The sequence below is a fragment of the Camelus dromedarius genome, chromosome 12 (genome assembly GCF_036321535.1).
Source record: "Camelus dromedarius isolate mCamDro1 chromosome 12, mCamDro1.pat, whole genome shotgun sequence".
Classification (NCBI taxonomy): Eukaryota; Metazoa; Chordata; class Mammalia; order Artiodactyla; family Camelidae; genus Camelus; species Camelus dromedarius.
Genome location: NC_087447.1, coordinates 47020044 through 47035030, shown reverse-complemented (window position 1 = coordinate 47035030; position 14987 = coordinate 47020044). Strand labels below are relative to the sequence as shown.

At 45.4% G+C, this 14987-nt stretch overlaps 2 protein-coding genes across 4 annotated transcripts in view; one reads left to right on the top strand and one right to left on the bottom strand.

The window, feature by feature from the left end:
* The window catches only part of ANAPC15 (anaphase promoting complex subunit 15), a 68027-nt gene that overhangs the window by 13179 nt on the left and 39861 nt on the right, over positions 1-14987 (top strand). The gene's annotated exons all lie outside the window — the stretch shown is intronic.
* FOLR1 (folate receptor alpha) lies at positions 1729-13981 on the bottom strand. Of its 2 annotated transcripts, XM_031460244.2 has the most exons (6): positions 13834-13969; positions 7238-7306; positions 4606-4763; positions 3157-3345; positions 2292-2427; positions 1729-2144 (listed from the first exon to the last, which is right to left on the bottom strand). In XM_031460244.2, the coding sequence occupies exons 3-6, from the start codon at positions 4753-4755 to the stop codon at positions 1861-1863; spliced, it is 759 nt and encodes a 252-aa protein (XP_031316104.2). In that variant the 5' UTR covers positions 4756-4763; positions 7238-7306; positions 13834-13969; the 3' UTR covers positions 1729-1860. The 2 variants fall into 2 exon arrangements, with proteins under 2 accessions (XP_031316104.2, XP_031316105.2); XM_031460245.2 differs by lacking the exon at positions 7238-7306 and having other exon boundaries at positions 13834-13981.

The following is a 14987-nucleotide window of genomic DNA, read 5'->3' as shown; positions in this document are numbered from 1 at the left end:
TTTTGAGTTATTTTTGTTTATGAGTTGAAGGTCTAAATTCATCTTTTTGCATGTGGATAAGCAGTTGTTGAACATATCATCTTTACGTCAATGAATTAGCCTAGCACCTTTGTCAAAAATCAATTAATTATAAGGATTTATTTCTGGACTCTCAATTCTGTTCCATTAATCTATGTCTATCCTTTTGCCAGTACTTCTGCTCTTGGAAATCCTAATTTGGAAATTTATTAGTATACCTTCAAGCTAATGACTCCTCAGAACTTGAGGATGACAGCTACAGAGAGTAGGATTTAGATATTTTTATAAATGGTTCAGAAATAGCAAAATAGGCCTTTGATAAGGTATATTGGATTGAAATGGTACTAATCTTAAATTTCACTAACCCTAATCCATCTGTAAACAAGTCATATTTACAAACAGTGTGACTGGTTCTATAGAGGATATGACACATCGAATGGCCTTGTTGGCGAGAGTGCCTAGGAGGGTGACCAGTGAATTACTGCACTTTTCGTGTAGTTATAGTTCTTTGCCTAGCTTCAAAGAGTTGGTTCTCTTTCTTGCCAGGATCTAACTGAAAAAATTAAGTTTGTAACAATAACCATGCCAGAAATATAACTGAACAAAATAAGGCCTTTGTAGCAGTCTTTGGGTCTGCTGACAAACACCTTGACCCCTCTCTCCTTCCAAACACATGTTAGAATTGTATTTTCCTGGCCTCTTTGACATTAGTCATGGTCATGACTAGATTTAGCCAATGAAATAAATGATGAGTGGAAGTTTTAAGAGCCTGTATGGAATTCACCAAGTTCCCTATTCCTGTCTTGTGAAACTGTATGACCAGATGCAGCCTCTATCAGCCTGGGCCCCTAAGTGACAATCAGAATCCCCCTGACAACCCATATTAAGCACTATAGCTTGAACAAGAAATCAATGTTCATTGTTTTAAGCCACTGAGATATTAGGGGTGTTACTACGATATAACCTAGCCTATTACAACTCCTACAAATTATGCTTAATGTAGGAACATTGCATAAAAACCTGTCAAATTGTTGTTTTGGGACTTGCTTTAGAGTCTAGGTTCCATGCCTAGCTCTGCCAGACCAGCTCAAGCCCAGCTACTTTGGTCAGGCCTGGGGTCCATTATCCTTTTAAGATACACATATTTATTCATTCTACAAGGGGAGAGAGTTTGTTCCTAAGAGCAAAATTGCCCAGAGGGGATCCCAGCTCTTACGCAAGAAATGGCTTTGACTCTGTTCCTTAATTTATATGCCTGTTTCCACACATGTAAAACGCAGACAACAGTATCTACAGCTTACAGGAATAATGTAAGGCATCTGGGACAGTGCCCAGCAGATAGAGCTTTGTGGGTATTAGCTGTTAGTGGAGTAGGGCTCTTGTGGCCCCCTTCACCTCTTCCCAGCCATTCATCCAGAACATGCTGGACACTCCCATTCCCCTCTCTTCTATGGGAGAGCTGAGCACCGAACAGTTAACCCTGGGAGGCTTGGGTCCAATTCAAATAATAAAATCCTAGGCCTGGCTCTAGATTAGGGCTGTAGTGAAAAAATGAAATTGAGAGCTGTGAATATGTCCTCGGTTAGATGAATAGTTAAGTTATCTGGCAAGTTCACAGCAAGTATCAGAGCTGGGAACTGACCCAGTCTAACTAGCTTTATCAATGGGTACTGGGAAGCAATAGTCACATTTCTATGAACACGCAGGTAATTTACATGACACTTGGGACGTCCGGTTTATTCAAACTGTAGGAGTCCCCACCATGAAACAGGAACTGACCAGCTGGGAGCTGTGGGGCTGAACAGGGCAGGGATGTCCATATTATCAGAAAATAAAAGGAGCTCAGATCAGCAGCCAGAGCAGCATTAGGGCCAGGCCGAGCTGGAGAGGCCAGACCTCATGGAACCCAGCCCCACTCTTGGCCTTAGCAGCATAGAACCTCGCCACCTCCTCATTGGGGTTGCCACTGGCAGGGTCAAACCACATCTGGATGCAGCGACCACTGCCCCGGCTGTAGTTGCTCACTTTGTAGGAGTGACTCCAGATTTCATTGCACAGATCAGCAGGTGTGGGGAAGTAGAAGTCAAAGCGGTGGCAGACAGCATCCACTGGGCACTGGTTGTACCCTGTGGGGAGGATGGAAGACCTTTAGCCACTGGGTCCAGAACCACCTTTTGCTCTACCTGCCCCACAACCACAAATCTCTATATACCTGTTCCACACCCCCCACCTCCACCTCCAAACCCCTCCCCCTGCCCCGCCCAGGCCCTCACCTGAGCTCCAGTTCCAGCCCTTATGCCAGTTGGTCTTGCAGGTGTAGGAGGTGCGGCAGTCATTCCACCAGGTCTCACAGTCCTCTTTGCACAGGGGCACATTCAGGATCCGCTCTTTGCGCCAACTCTGGTTCACCTGAGTGGGAGGTGGGGAGGGAGGGCTCCAGTCAGCCAGGGATCTCAGCTGCTCCCTGATGGGGACCAGGGCTGGGGGAGGTGCCTCTACTGTTACTGAACTCAGGTTTGGCTGCACACTGCTCAAAAGCCAATCATTGAGAAGCAAGTGTCAATAGAGTAGAAAGGAAAGTTGCTTTAATCAGAAAAGCTGGTAAACTGGGGAGATGGTGGATTCATGTCCCAAGACCAACTCCAAAGATTCTGCTCAGCCATGACAGTTTTTAAAGGGAAAGAGGGAAAGAACCTCAGTCAATCATCAAGGCGAGAAGCTAGATTCTACATCATTCTCCATTGCATGAGGACTGGCTGACTCTATCTTGCCTATGTGATCTGCCTGCAGGATTGCTAAGAGGGCTGTTGGAGGTAGAGAGCTAGTCATTCTTTAACTACTTAATTCTTCATTCTTACTTCTCTTAATCTAGGAAAAGAATCACTAGATTAGGCAAGGCGTGGTATGTATTCAGGAGAGCCTAATTCAGGAGTTAGGTTAAATTGCCTAGTGATCTCCTTCCTATAATTATACTTTTTTTGTGGTTAGAAGGGAACAGAATTGGGCAAACAGGAAAAAGGCAAAAGAGCTACTTTCATTACCACCCTCAGCAGAATTCCTGAACCATGCCCTCCCTGCAAGGGGCTGGTGGGCCCTGCCCTCTGCTGAGGTTTGTGTTTGTGGGAACAGTGCCCATACCTCCTGGATCCAGGGCCCCAGATTGGGTGAGCATTCGTAGAGACAGGTGTCCTGGATGAAGTGGCGCTTGCAAGAGGGCTCCATCTTGCCACAGTGGTCCCAGTTGAATCTGTACAGGTAGGAAATATCCTTATGGGCTTCCAAGCTGGTGTTGACAGAGCAGCAGGCCTTCTTCCTCCAGGGACTGCACTGGGTGGGGAAGACACAGGGATTAACACCCAGCACAACCAGAATATGCCCACACGTAACCTCTTCCCTTTTAGTCCTTGATCCCCGACATGAGTCTTCAGGGAAACACTTGCTACTGGGGGACCCTCTTTGGGGAGAGAGGCTCTTCAAGACTGTGGGATCCCAGAAGGAAGCCCTCGCCTGGGAGATGCAGTCATCACAACATTCATTAATTCAAATCTTGATTGAGATCCTACTTATTCTAACCCAGGCATTTTTCTAGGAACTGGGAACACACAACCATGAAAACTTATCACTGGCTAATTGCTTTGGAAAAAAATAAAGCAGGAGAAGAATGGGGAATTTCAGTTTTCTAGAACTGTCCGATTAAGCCTCTTTGAAAAGGTGACAAAGACCTGGAGGTGAGGAAGCAGGTTAAATAAACTGCAACCCCAGAACAGTTCTAATTACAGAAACACTCAATACAGTCTTACTGAATGAATGAAAACCCATTGCCTAGAATTGGTATAAAAGCACAATATTAAGGTATGCACTTTAAAAATATATATAGGCTGAAGAGGGTAAAGTCAAGGCTGCTCAAAATGTCCAAGTAATACCACCACTTGTCAGGCTCAGTGATGCAAAACAAGCACAAACGGGACTGTGATACTATCTGCAGATGAGATTAAAAACAAACATATACACATTGAAATGCGTATTCCAAGTGACTTGCCTTTTGGTTTTTTCTTTGCAGTTATGGCATGATACTGACTTTTTAAAAATGTTTAGGTAGGCTCAGGAAATTGAAGGGATTGTGGGAAAGTAATTGTCATAGGGAGGAGACCTCAGGTCCAACAGGGTTGAGAGCCCCAGCATAAACATTTGCCTCACACTCAGCCTCACAGAGAGATACCCTTTCCATGAGCTGTTTGAGGCTGGCAGAAAAGAAGCCGCCATATGCAGTGTGCTTTCTCCTCTCAGATCCCTGGAGGGGTTGGCCCCCATCTAAACTCAGAAATCAAAATCAACCTCCAGGTCGGGTTTCTCCAGGCTCTTCTCTGGACCTGCTTCCTAACTTCAGTAACATGGAAGCCCAGCCACCAAGAAGCTGAGCTCCTGGCATTGTCCTGAGAATACTGGGCACGCAGTATGTGTTAGACAGAGTTGCCTTGACCAGTATAAACCAAAGATCTGCTCAGGTAGCCTCCCTGCCTCCACCAAGGAGAGGGTAGACATTTCCCAAGGCAGCTCTTCCCCGCTGCAGACCACCTTTTGGCTCACCTGCTCATGTAGCTTGTCCTCAGGGCCTGGCTTTTCCTTGTGGTGCTTGGCGTTCATGCAGATATTGAGAAGCTCAGTCCTGGGCCAGGCTGCCCATCCAGCAGCCACCCACACCAAAAGAAGAAGCAGCCATGTTATCATGTGGGCCATGCTTGTCCCTGAAGAAAGAGCTGTGGTCAAAAGCAGCAAAGGAATGCAAGAATGCAGAGGTGGGTCCTCAAGGTGTTAATAAAAGCCTTAGGTGGGAGGAGCCTAGGGTAGGTAGTCCCTACACCAGTCTTCAGGAAGGGTTGGGATCAGATGCCACCTTCTGGGACTTTCCCTGGCTGGGGTCTCTGGCTTCTCTAGGTGGTCATGAGGATCACATGATACACCTAAGGAATGGGGTTTGGGCAAAATGCAGAAATAGCTAGGAGATTGCCATATGTCCACAATCCCTTGTTCAAAATCCTCGGAGGTGGACATTTCAGTTTAAAAGATTTTGTTGACCTGAAAAAAACAAAACCAAACCACACAACATGAGAGCAGTGAGTTGAGTTTGTTCAGTGTCTTATTGAGGACTATAGCCCAAGAAACAGCTCTGAGAAGCTGTTCCGAAGAGGTCATGGGGGAGATCAGTATGTATGCGATTTTGGCCAAGGAAGACATGCAGTCAAGCACACATCTCAGTAGAAGGTTGCTGCTGGTCACAGGGAACAGATATCTTAGTGGTTTTCATGCTTTTCTATATATGAGGAGATGTAAGAATTTGGTTTCACAACATTGTTTCCTGAAAATATCTGTCTGAAGTCCTGTTCTGCCAATTTTCCCAGAGCGCAGACTGCCTGATTCCTGATCTCTGCCCTGAGTTTCTTTCAGTGTGTGTTAAAGATCAGCGACTGCAGTAGCTAATGACTTAATCCTTAGAGAACCAAGTGGCCAAGGACATTCTTTAGTTGGCAATTTTATACAAGGTAATACAAAATAAGATAATGAAATTTACAAGCACTCAACAATCAAGCACACAATTTAGGGGGATAGAGTTACATTGGTGGGATAAATAAAAACTATAATAACTTCATATTAATTTTCAGCTCAGATTTTGACACCAAATTACTTTGTGCAAAAGTTTACAACAACATCTTAGTTTTGGACCTCCAGATACAGATCTGTGTTTAAAAAACAAAACAAAGCCCTGCTTCCAGCCTTCTCATTTGGTCTCCCCCAGACACCCGGTGACCTGGGGGATGTCACAGGGCACAAAGACTTGGGGGTGGGCGTGGGCAGCTGAGCAGCCCACCCCTGGGGCCTTGGGAGGCTCCTGAAGCCCTGCTACAGAGCTGGCCTCCCTTTGGCCTTCATAGCACCTCAGTCCTCTGACCTCCAATACTGAGCTTTGGGAGGTGCCTGTTCCCTCATCCCACTGGTCACCAGGTGCTTGGCTCTCCTAAAACGCTCGGCATTTGTTTCCCACAGCTCCTAAAGCTTTTGTGTCCCCCCTGCTCACAAAGTTGCCTCGCCTCCATGTTGCCCTCACCTCCTACAGAACTCCATCATCTTGCCTGGGTCTCCTGGATGGGGCCTGAGCTGGGCGGCCTCCAGGCTGACTGCCCAGGAGGGCTTTGGGAAACCTGGATTTAAATTCCCACCTAGCTCTCTTCCTCCTTCTCCTCCTCATCCCCTCATCCCCTCTCACCCTTCCACAATCCAATATGCTGCCACAGTTTATTCCATTGTTTATTCATTTGCTAATTCATTCATCCCAGGATCTAATCATCTCTCCATTGACCCCATCACTCACTGATCTCCAAGAGCAAATCTGTACCCTTGGAAATGCCCGGTGATTCAGGATTAGACTCCTTAGGGGAAACCAAGTCTAGCAGTTTAGAGCACAGGGGTCCAGATCCCAGCCCTCACAGTCCCCCTCCTGTTTGACCCTGGGGGAAAATAACAAATTGTCTTAAGGCTTGGTTTCCTCACCCGAGGATTAAATAATGTAGGGAGGAAGGCCCCGACAAATGCTAGCCAGCTGGGCATAGATTGAGGAATCAGTTAGGCATGGGTTGAGGGCGTGCCCCAAGTCACACAGCAGGAGTCACCCAAGTCTGACTCAGGACCCTCAAGTCCAGAGCTCCTTCTGCTGGGTCCCCTGAACCTTCGCTGTGCTGAGGCCCTCGGGGGAGTAACTGACACAGAGTGATGGGGGAGTACTGAGGGGCTGAGAAAGCCTTTTTCCCTTGGTCCTGTTGGATCCCACTCAGTCAGCTGGGGAGTTTCTGGCTGTGGCTGCTTTCTAGAGCCAGAGCTCTCTTCCGTTCTGCACCACCTGCATCACCCTGCGAGCCTCTCCCCACCTTCCCAGGCTCAGCTTCAGATCTTGGTCCAGCTCTGACCCCCACCACCAACACCAATCATCACCCTCAAAACACACACACATCCCCTCACCCCCAGCACCCCACACTTGAAGCACTGTGTCCTGGGCTCTGGTTCAAAGACGGACACTAACTTGCAGTTTAGCCTTGGGTAGGTCCTAGTCTCCACTTCTGGATCCTCAGCCTCCAGGCCCTGGATCCTCCCAGGTCGTATCCTTTAACACTTACTGGGAGTGCCCTTAGGGTGTGTTGCCTCTGACAGAGGCTGGAGAGTGGCATACCTGGGAGAGAAGGTGGCTCTCGGTCTGGCTCAGGCTTCTGCTCTGCTCTCCAGTCCACCTTGCCTCACTCTAGGGGACAGAAGGGGTTTAGTGGCCTAGGAGACGAGCAGTGGGAATGTGGCCCAGGAGGGGAGCTTTGGATAGGGCGAAGGTCACCCAGGAGTTAATTACTGCACTTGGCACGGCCAGGCCTCCATGGGAGGGTGGTGGGCGGGAGGGGGTGGATTATTAGCACAAGCCTAAGGCCGGCCCCCAAGCCCCACTTTCTCTATTTTCTCCCCCAAACTCACATCTGAGAAAAGTTTGCAGCCTGAGTTGCCGAGATCATTTAACATAATCTGGCCCACTCCGAACACCTATATCCTGTTAACACAGATGAGGAGAATGAGAATCAGGCCAGAGCTCATTGTAGGGCAAGGGCTGGAGCGCAGGTGTCTGAGCTCCCTGGCAGCTGTAGAGTGTGGAGCTCCCATATCCCTAACTTAAAGAGCCCCTGACTTCAACCTCATCAGCTGCAGGCATCGCCCACCTCCAGCTGTAAAACTGCAGATGTTCGGATGACCCGAGCCTCAGTTGGTCCCAAGCCCCAGCTCCCTTCCTATCGCCTACTCACTCACCCAGCCACACAAGTATCATTTCTCCTGTGTCCGAGTCTGCTCTAATTTAGGTGCCTCCCACCACTCCTACCCCAGCCAGGGACAGAAGCCTGCCTTTTTTCACCCTGAGACCAGGCTGTGACTACTGGTGGGGAAGAGAAGAGGCGAGGGGCAAGTTCGGGCAGGAGAGCCTGTTGAGCTTTGATCTGTAGAGGGGCCTGTGTGTGACAACAGAGGAGGGGGTCGTAGAGGTGAAAGCCCAGGGGGAAGGTTCGAGTTGTGGGAGCCGCCGACTATGGAAGGCAGCAGCAGTTTAAGGAATATGGTGGGGCACTCAGTATTCATGGAAAGACCACAGGTCTGGGCTGTTGTGGGCACATCGTGGTGGGCTGGTAACTCAGGTTGGTAAAGAATGACCAGAGACCGAGGAGAGTTTAGGAAAGTTTAATAGACACGCTGCTATAGGTAACAGCAGGCTACACAGGCAAGAGGTGCCTGTGTGAGCACCCAGGATGGGTCTTTTATTGGGGGGAGGGGGCTGTGCACACAAGGAGTAGGGGCTGCATGATCAATTCCTGCACAGGTACCTGATTGGTTGTAAGATCTGTCAGGGACTTCTCTGAACAATAGGTTTTACAACTTTGATAAGGGCAGGATGTGAGGCCTGTCGCCTAGTATTGTGAGATGGGCTACTTCCTGGGGTGATGAGTTTTGTTAAGGTAAACACATCAAGAGAAGATGTTTTATACGTTGCAGAAATGCAGGTATGCAAAGGGTCTTGCAGTGGGGAGTGGAGGTTAAGGTGTCAGTAGGCTCCAGGCGCACGGAGAGCCCAGGGGTAGGGGTTTATGACTCCAGAGAGTGCCAACTGGCTCCGCATTCCCCCTGACAGATTGGCAGTTTCAGATCTTTGGAACCTGGGTGAAAGTTTATTTTCTTTTGGAAATACTTCCTGAAGGATATAGACATCACACTGTCCCTATCTATTGTGCCAATCTGTCTGGGGTGTGGGGCCAGCCTGGTGCTCCCCAGGAATCCGACTGCCTAAGGGGCAGCCTGAAAGTAACCCCCTTTGACATCCAAGGGCTGCATCACCGTCACGTTAGTATGGTAAGGGCCCTGGCGTTTCTGGCTGGCGGGGGATGTCTGTTCTTGTTTCTTTGGAGCTTGGACCTCAAAGAGAGACAGTCGTTTTTTGTAAGATAAGTGAGACAGGAGGGAAGGGGGCAGGACACAACCATTCAAGGAATGACAGCAATTAACACCAAAATGGTGGAAGATTCAACTCCCACTAGGCTTTGAGGATTGTGACGACAGGAGGTTTGACTTCTAGTAGAACTTTAGCTTCATTATGTGCTCATTGTAACATATTAGCATGATAAATAACATGCCCACAGGCACCATGACAGTCCCAAGGCTAGCCACGAAAGGTCAAAGAGTGGGTGGTGGCCCAGTTCCTGGGAATCCCAGCCCCTTCCCCAGGGTGGTTGGAATAGTCCTCCCACTTGTAGGCATGTGAAGCTACTGAGCCCATAAAAACTGGCAACACTACTCCTGTCTTCCTGTCTTCGGAGACAGCCTGCACTCTCCCTGGAGTGTGTACCTATTTACTTTAACCTGAGCTCTCAACCCCCACACTTTGTGGCCTTTCTCTTGCTTTACACTCTATGCAGTATGTATCTCTCTAAATAAATCTACCTTTACTCAACTGCAGCTCGCTCTTGAATTCTTTCCTGCACGAAGCCAAGGACCCACACTTGGCCACACATGTCCCAGGAACTCAGCTGAGACCTGAGACATGGCCCTCCTCACGCCCCACAACCATTTTTCCTGCATCATAAGGATACAACATAAAATAAACGTATACCAAGTTAAATAGACAATCCCAACAAAAAGACAGAGAGGAGAAATTTTTTAATGATTGTGAAAAAGGACCTTATTTCCTCTGGAATCCAAGAAAAAAGGAAAAATATTAGAGAACCAGTTAGAAACCTGTTTGTTAACCTTTTTGCTGTAAGCATTGACATACCTAACTAATACTTAAGTATAGTACTCAGTACATATAACTGCATGTGTCTCCTTGGGAGGCTGTAAGGATGTGTGAACAAAAAATACTGCAAGCCATATCAGTAAACAAAGAAAGCTGAAGCCATCAAGTCATCAGCTGCTGCCGCCACCCCCCATGAGCTCAGGGTGCAGACAAGCAGGCAGCCTGGCCTCTGCAGCCACCCACAGTGATGCACTCTCAGGGGACTCAGAACGTGAAAGGACAGGATACTGGCCCCAGATAGCTAGGTGCTTGTCAAAGGAATGATTTCAATAAGCCCAGACATTTGCTCCTTCCCATACATAGAAAAGCACTAAATTCTGTAACTTGAGATGTCTAGTTTTCTGTAACAGTAATTTTTTAATGTTCCAACTACCTGGTCTTTGTTGTAAAACTCCTATATATCCTGGCTCCTCCCCTACCTCTTTGGAGCAGTCCCTCAGAGTGATCTGAGAGGCTGTCATCCCGGGCTCGAAGGGGTTTGAGTCCTCAGATATGTCCACCGAATAAGACATAGCTCTCAACTTTTAGGCTGTTAAGATGTTAAGAGATGTGGTTTTGTAAGATAGTTTTTCTTAATAGTCAAAGTAGATGTCACTGTTAATGATTTTAGTGCTTTTTCTAGATATGAGGAGATGCAAGCATTTGGGCTCATGTAATCTTTTCTTGGAAACATCTATCTGAAGGCCTGTTTTGCCAGTTTTTCCCAGAATACAGAGTGCCTCATTTTTTATTTCCACCCTGAGCTCCTTCCAGGGTACACTGACAGTCAGTGACTGCAGTGGCTTGTGACTTAATCCTTATAGAGGCAGATAGTAAGTGCCAATTTTAGTTGGCAGGTCCCCCCATGATCACAAGTTTTGACCATGGCTTGGGAGGCATTTTATGACCATTTTGTCCCGTGGTGATAGGAATGCTCATTCCTGTGTCAGGCAAGGATTTCATTGGTAGGCACTCGATGTGCTATTAGGGGACTAGGCCTTATTAACAGTAACAAAATGTCTCTGGACCACCTGTCTTGCTAGTCTGTTGTGGTCCAGGAAAATATTCCCTCTTCTTGCTTCTTCCCATATCTAGAGTTACACTGTTATAATTACAACTCTCCTATGGAACTATGTATCTGGTTAACTGCTTTAAATTGTGACTTACTGCTCTAATTGAGCTTGAGTAACTTTAGAAGAAAATTCGTATTTATGGCCAGGATTAGAGCAGGTATTAATTGGCCAGGTGAGGGAATCCCACCTAGTAATATCACTAGGGGCCTGAACAGAACTATAATTTCTCTAGAATAAATTTCCTAAAGGCCTACCAATTTGACCCTTAGAGTGAAGAAATCCACCAAGATAATCCAGAAGTACAGGATAGTTGACCATAAACCTAACAATTGGATTAACTTTAACTCTGTATAAGATCATGAAATACGTTTAGATTACTGAGCTTCAGAAAGAAATCTAGAGTGTTTTTTTTTTTTAATAGTTTAATTAAACTTTGTAACAAACCCCAGAGGTAGGCCAGCTTTTTGTTGGCTGTGCCTTGCCCCCTTCCTTATAACCTAAGGGCAAGGAATGTCTGGGAAGTGAAGTCTTAGTAAATATAGACCTCAATTAACAAAACTATAGAGTTTAATGTCCACTAAAACATCTCTTTCTCTATAATAGCCCCCATTTTATCAAATATAATCATATTAAGACTAATTGATTGACAAAACCAAAATTATAACCATACAAATTTTTTTAGATCATAAAAATTATAACCATTTATCAGTTTAGTAAGTCCCATGTAATTAATCCTTTTCGTTAAGTTTTATGTAATCAGAGTTTTTAATCAGACTTTTATATTTTTACCCAGTTTAGCAGTATGATTTAAAAGTTATCGGAAACCTGTACTTGTCAAATAAGTCTTTGTTTTGAAAAACTCTTTAAAGAGAAAACATTTTTTAAAAGCATCACAGTAAAAACACAACTGTTTATGAATGACATAGGACTTGAAGCATGGTTAAACCTGGCTACATGGTAGTTAATAAAGAAACCTCATTAAATAACCAGAATTATGACTAGGAACATTTATATATACCAGACTTTTAGTAATTTTATATGATTTTTCCATACATTTTAACCTAAGAAGATTTATTATATAGTTGACAGTACTTCCTATGTAATTTAACATATCAAATGAACCTAATTAGCTTACTGTTTTCTTTGGAATATTTCAGGGGCCCTCTGAAGCATCCCAAGGTTAGGATGGGTCAAAAGAACTTTATTATAATTTGATACTTGGGGAGTTTGTTAAAAGTTTTTAAATACCTGGTCAGATAAAATTATAGGTCACCATGAAACAATACTTATTTACTAAACCAAAATAACAAAATATTTTAAAGGCAAATACTGAACAGATTACTTAAGAGGCAAAAAAAGAAAACATTTACAATCTGTTAAATTAAATTAACATTTAAGAAAACTTCCATTTTTTAAATTTTATGTAACTTTAACCCTTGAAAGCCATAATTTCTAGTGAAAACTAGGTAATTATGAATTGTCCTACATTAGCATTTTAAAGATGAGCAAAAATAAATACCAATAATTTTAAAAACCATGTGCTTTTTTTATAGAGAACGTTTCAGGGTGGCACCAAACATATTCATTAATAGTTGTAAGTATCTTTTGTTTCTCTATAAGGGAAGCCAACGTTTAGTAGTTCGTGTTTTAGTATCTTATCTCATTTGTATTTAATTTAATTATAATAATTTTATTATGCCAAGTTATTTTTTGTTGAAAAATTTGTAACAGATAATACAAGATCTTATTTGACTTTTATTAAGCCTAGGTACAACAGAAGTATGCTTAACTCTGATGACTTTCAAGACATGTAGATATTAATTAAATTAGCAAACTTTTTTTAACTTTAATACCAGGTATTAATTTAATACTGAATATTTCCGAGTTCATGTGAACCTGAACGTTACTTTGTTTAGCTTTTTAGAAATATTTAGTTTGTAAGCGCTTAGTTTTAAGTCAATTAAACAGAGCTCTTTGATGAATTTAATTTTGATAACAATTTTAAAGGTAGAGACATCACATATGGATAATGTGTATGAATATACATACACTCAGATAGAACGAGATCTCCTAGTTTTCCTGCTTGAGTTTAAAGGGCTTTTTACCATTTTTTTCTTTGGTTTGAGGTTTTGCTGATTAACCCAAGGCTGAAGTCCCAGGCATAGCGGACTGTATTTGCATTTAAAGGCCCAGTTAGAATTTGTCGCAGGGGCTCCATGCGGGAACAGAATCAGAATTTCCCACTTCCCAAGACAGAATGACAATCACAAGTCATGAGACAGAACACAAAGTATAAAATACACACATGCACGTCAGTCACAGACTGATCAGTACAAACCCTAAATTTTGAGAGCCATAAAGGCAGAGTTTCATTAAATGGTCTAGCCTTCTGATCTGGGAGTTGGTATTGTGGCCACGTGGTGTTACAGAAAAAGACAAACTGCTTTTTTTTTTTTTTAATGACTGGGGATTGAATTTACGCCAGTTTTTAAAAAATACAACCCAGGGGTGAGTCCCGGGGAATAGGGGAGCGAAATTAAGGGGATAAGGAGAGGAAGAAAGCGCCCGTTTGGGGTGATTATATACCACCCCCGTAGGGGCAAAAAACCCACCAAGGGAAACACGGCTTGCAAGGGAGCAATCGGAAAACGGCCACAAGGGGCAGTCAGACTCTACTCCAGGGGTTGTCGTCCCCCCAACCCCGCACCCCCGAAAGAGAATGACCAAATTTCCAGCATTCCCTGACTCAGGGCGTCCCCTGAGAAAGGGAAGCTGTCTCAGCAAAAAGGTTACTAACGACACAATGGCTGTACCGGCGCAATGGATGTACCCGCGCAAGGGCTGAAAAGGCGACACAAGGGGCCGAAAAATAAAGAAGGGGGTCTTTAAGGAACTCACCCGCCAAAGATTTGTATCTGGCGCGGCGATCGGAGGCTCAGTCCGGGAGGCTCAGTCCTGGTCACAGAGGCAGTGTGGGAGGGAGGGGCGGGGGAAGAGCACCTGGCAGGCTTAGAAATTGAGGCCACAGTGAGCGAGAAGAGGAGAGTGTGTATCGGGTAGGAGTGTACTGCTTGTGGGTAGGGCTTTTCAACGCTTTTACCCGCTGAACCCATCTGACTCTATTATTCGTCTGGGGCCAACCAGGAAACAGGGATCTGGGTGTCTCAAGGCAGGGGATTATCAGTCCTTATGTGGGCCTTCCCTGACGAGATGCAGAATTCCCTCTGACTCAGGGACTGGATACATGGTAGAGGTATTAGAAAAGAAAAGGCACTTTTCCTATGTGCATCCACCAGATAGCCAAGGGTCATTCTCCTCTGTCAGAGTTTCAGAGCCCACTGGGAGTAGCTCAGCCAGGGTTCCCCAATCCTCGGCAAGATTAGGGAATTCCTGAATGCTAGGGAGCAGCAGGAAAGTATGAGCAAGGAAAGGAAAGCAGAGTTGGAAGAGGGAAGCCACATACGGGCCACCAAATGTTGTGGGGACACAACATGGTGACAGTGACACGTGTGTTGGTAAAGAATTACCAGAGACCAATAAAAGTTCAGGAAAGTTTAATAGGTATGCTGCTATAGGCAACAGCAGGTCACACAGGCAAGAGCACCGGGGGTGGGCATGCAGGGTCTTTTATTGGGGGAGGGGGCTGTGCACACAAGGAGTAGGGGCTGTGTGATCAATTCATGCACAGGTACCTGATTGGCTGTAAGATCTATCAGGGACTTCTCTGAACAATAGGTTAAACAATAGGTTTTATGACTTTTATAAGGGCAGGGTGTGAGGCCTATCCACCTAGGGTATTGTGGGGCTGTCTCCTGGGGTGATGAGTTTTGTTAGAGTAAACACATCAAGATATTTTATATCTTGCAGAAATGCAGGTATGCAAAGGGTCCTGCAGTGGGGAGTCAGGGTTAAGGTGTCAGTAGGCTCCAAGCACATAGAGAGCCCAGGTGTGGGAGTTTATGACTCCAGAGAGTGCCAGCAGGCTCCACAAGGGCCCATGGAGCAGGAGGATGACCAGGAACCAGAGGAGGCAGCTAGATCACTGGGGGAGA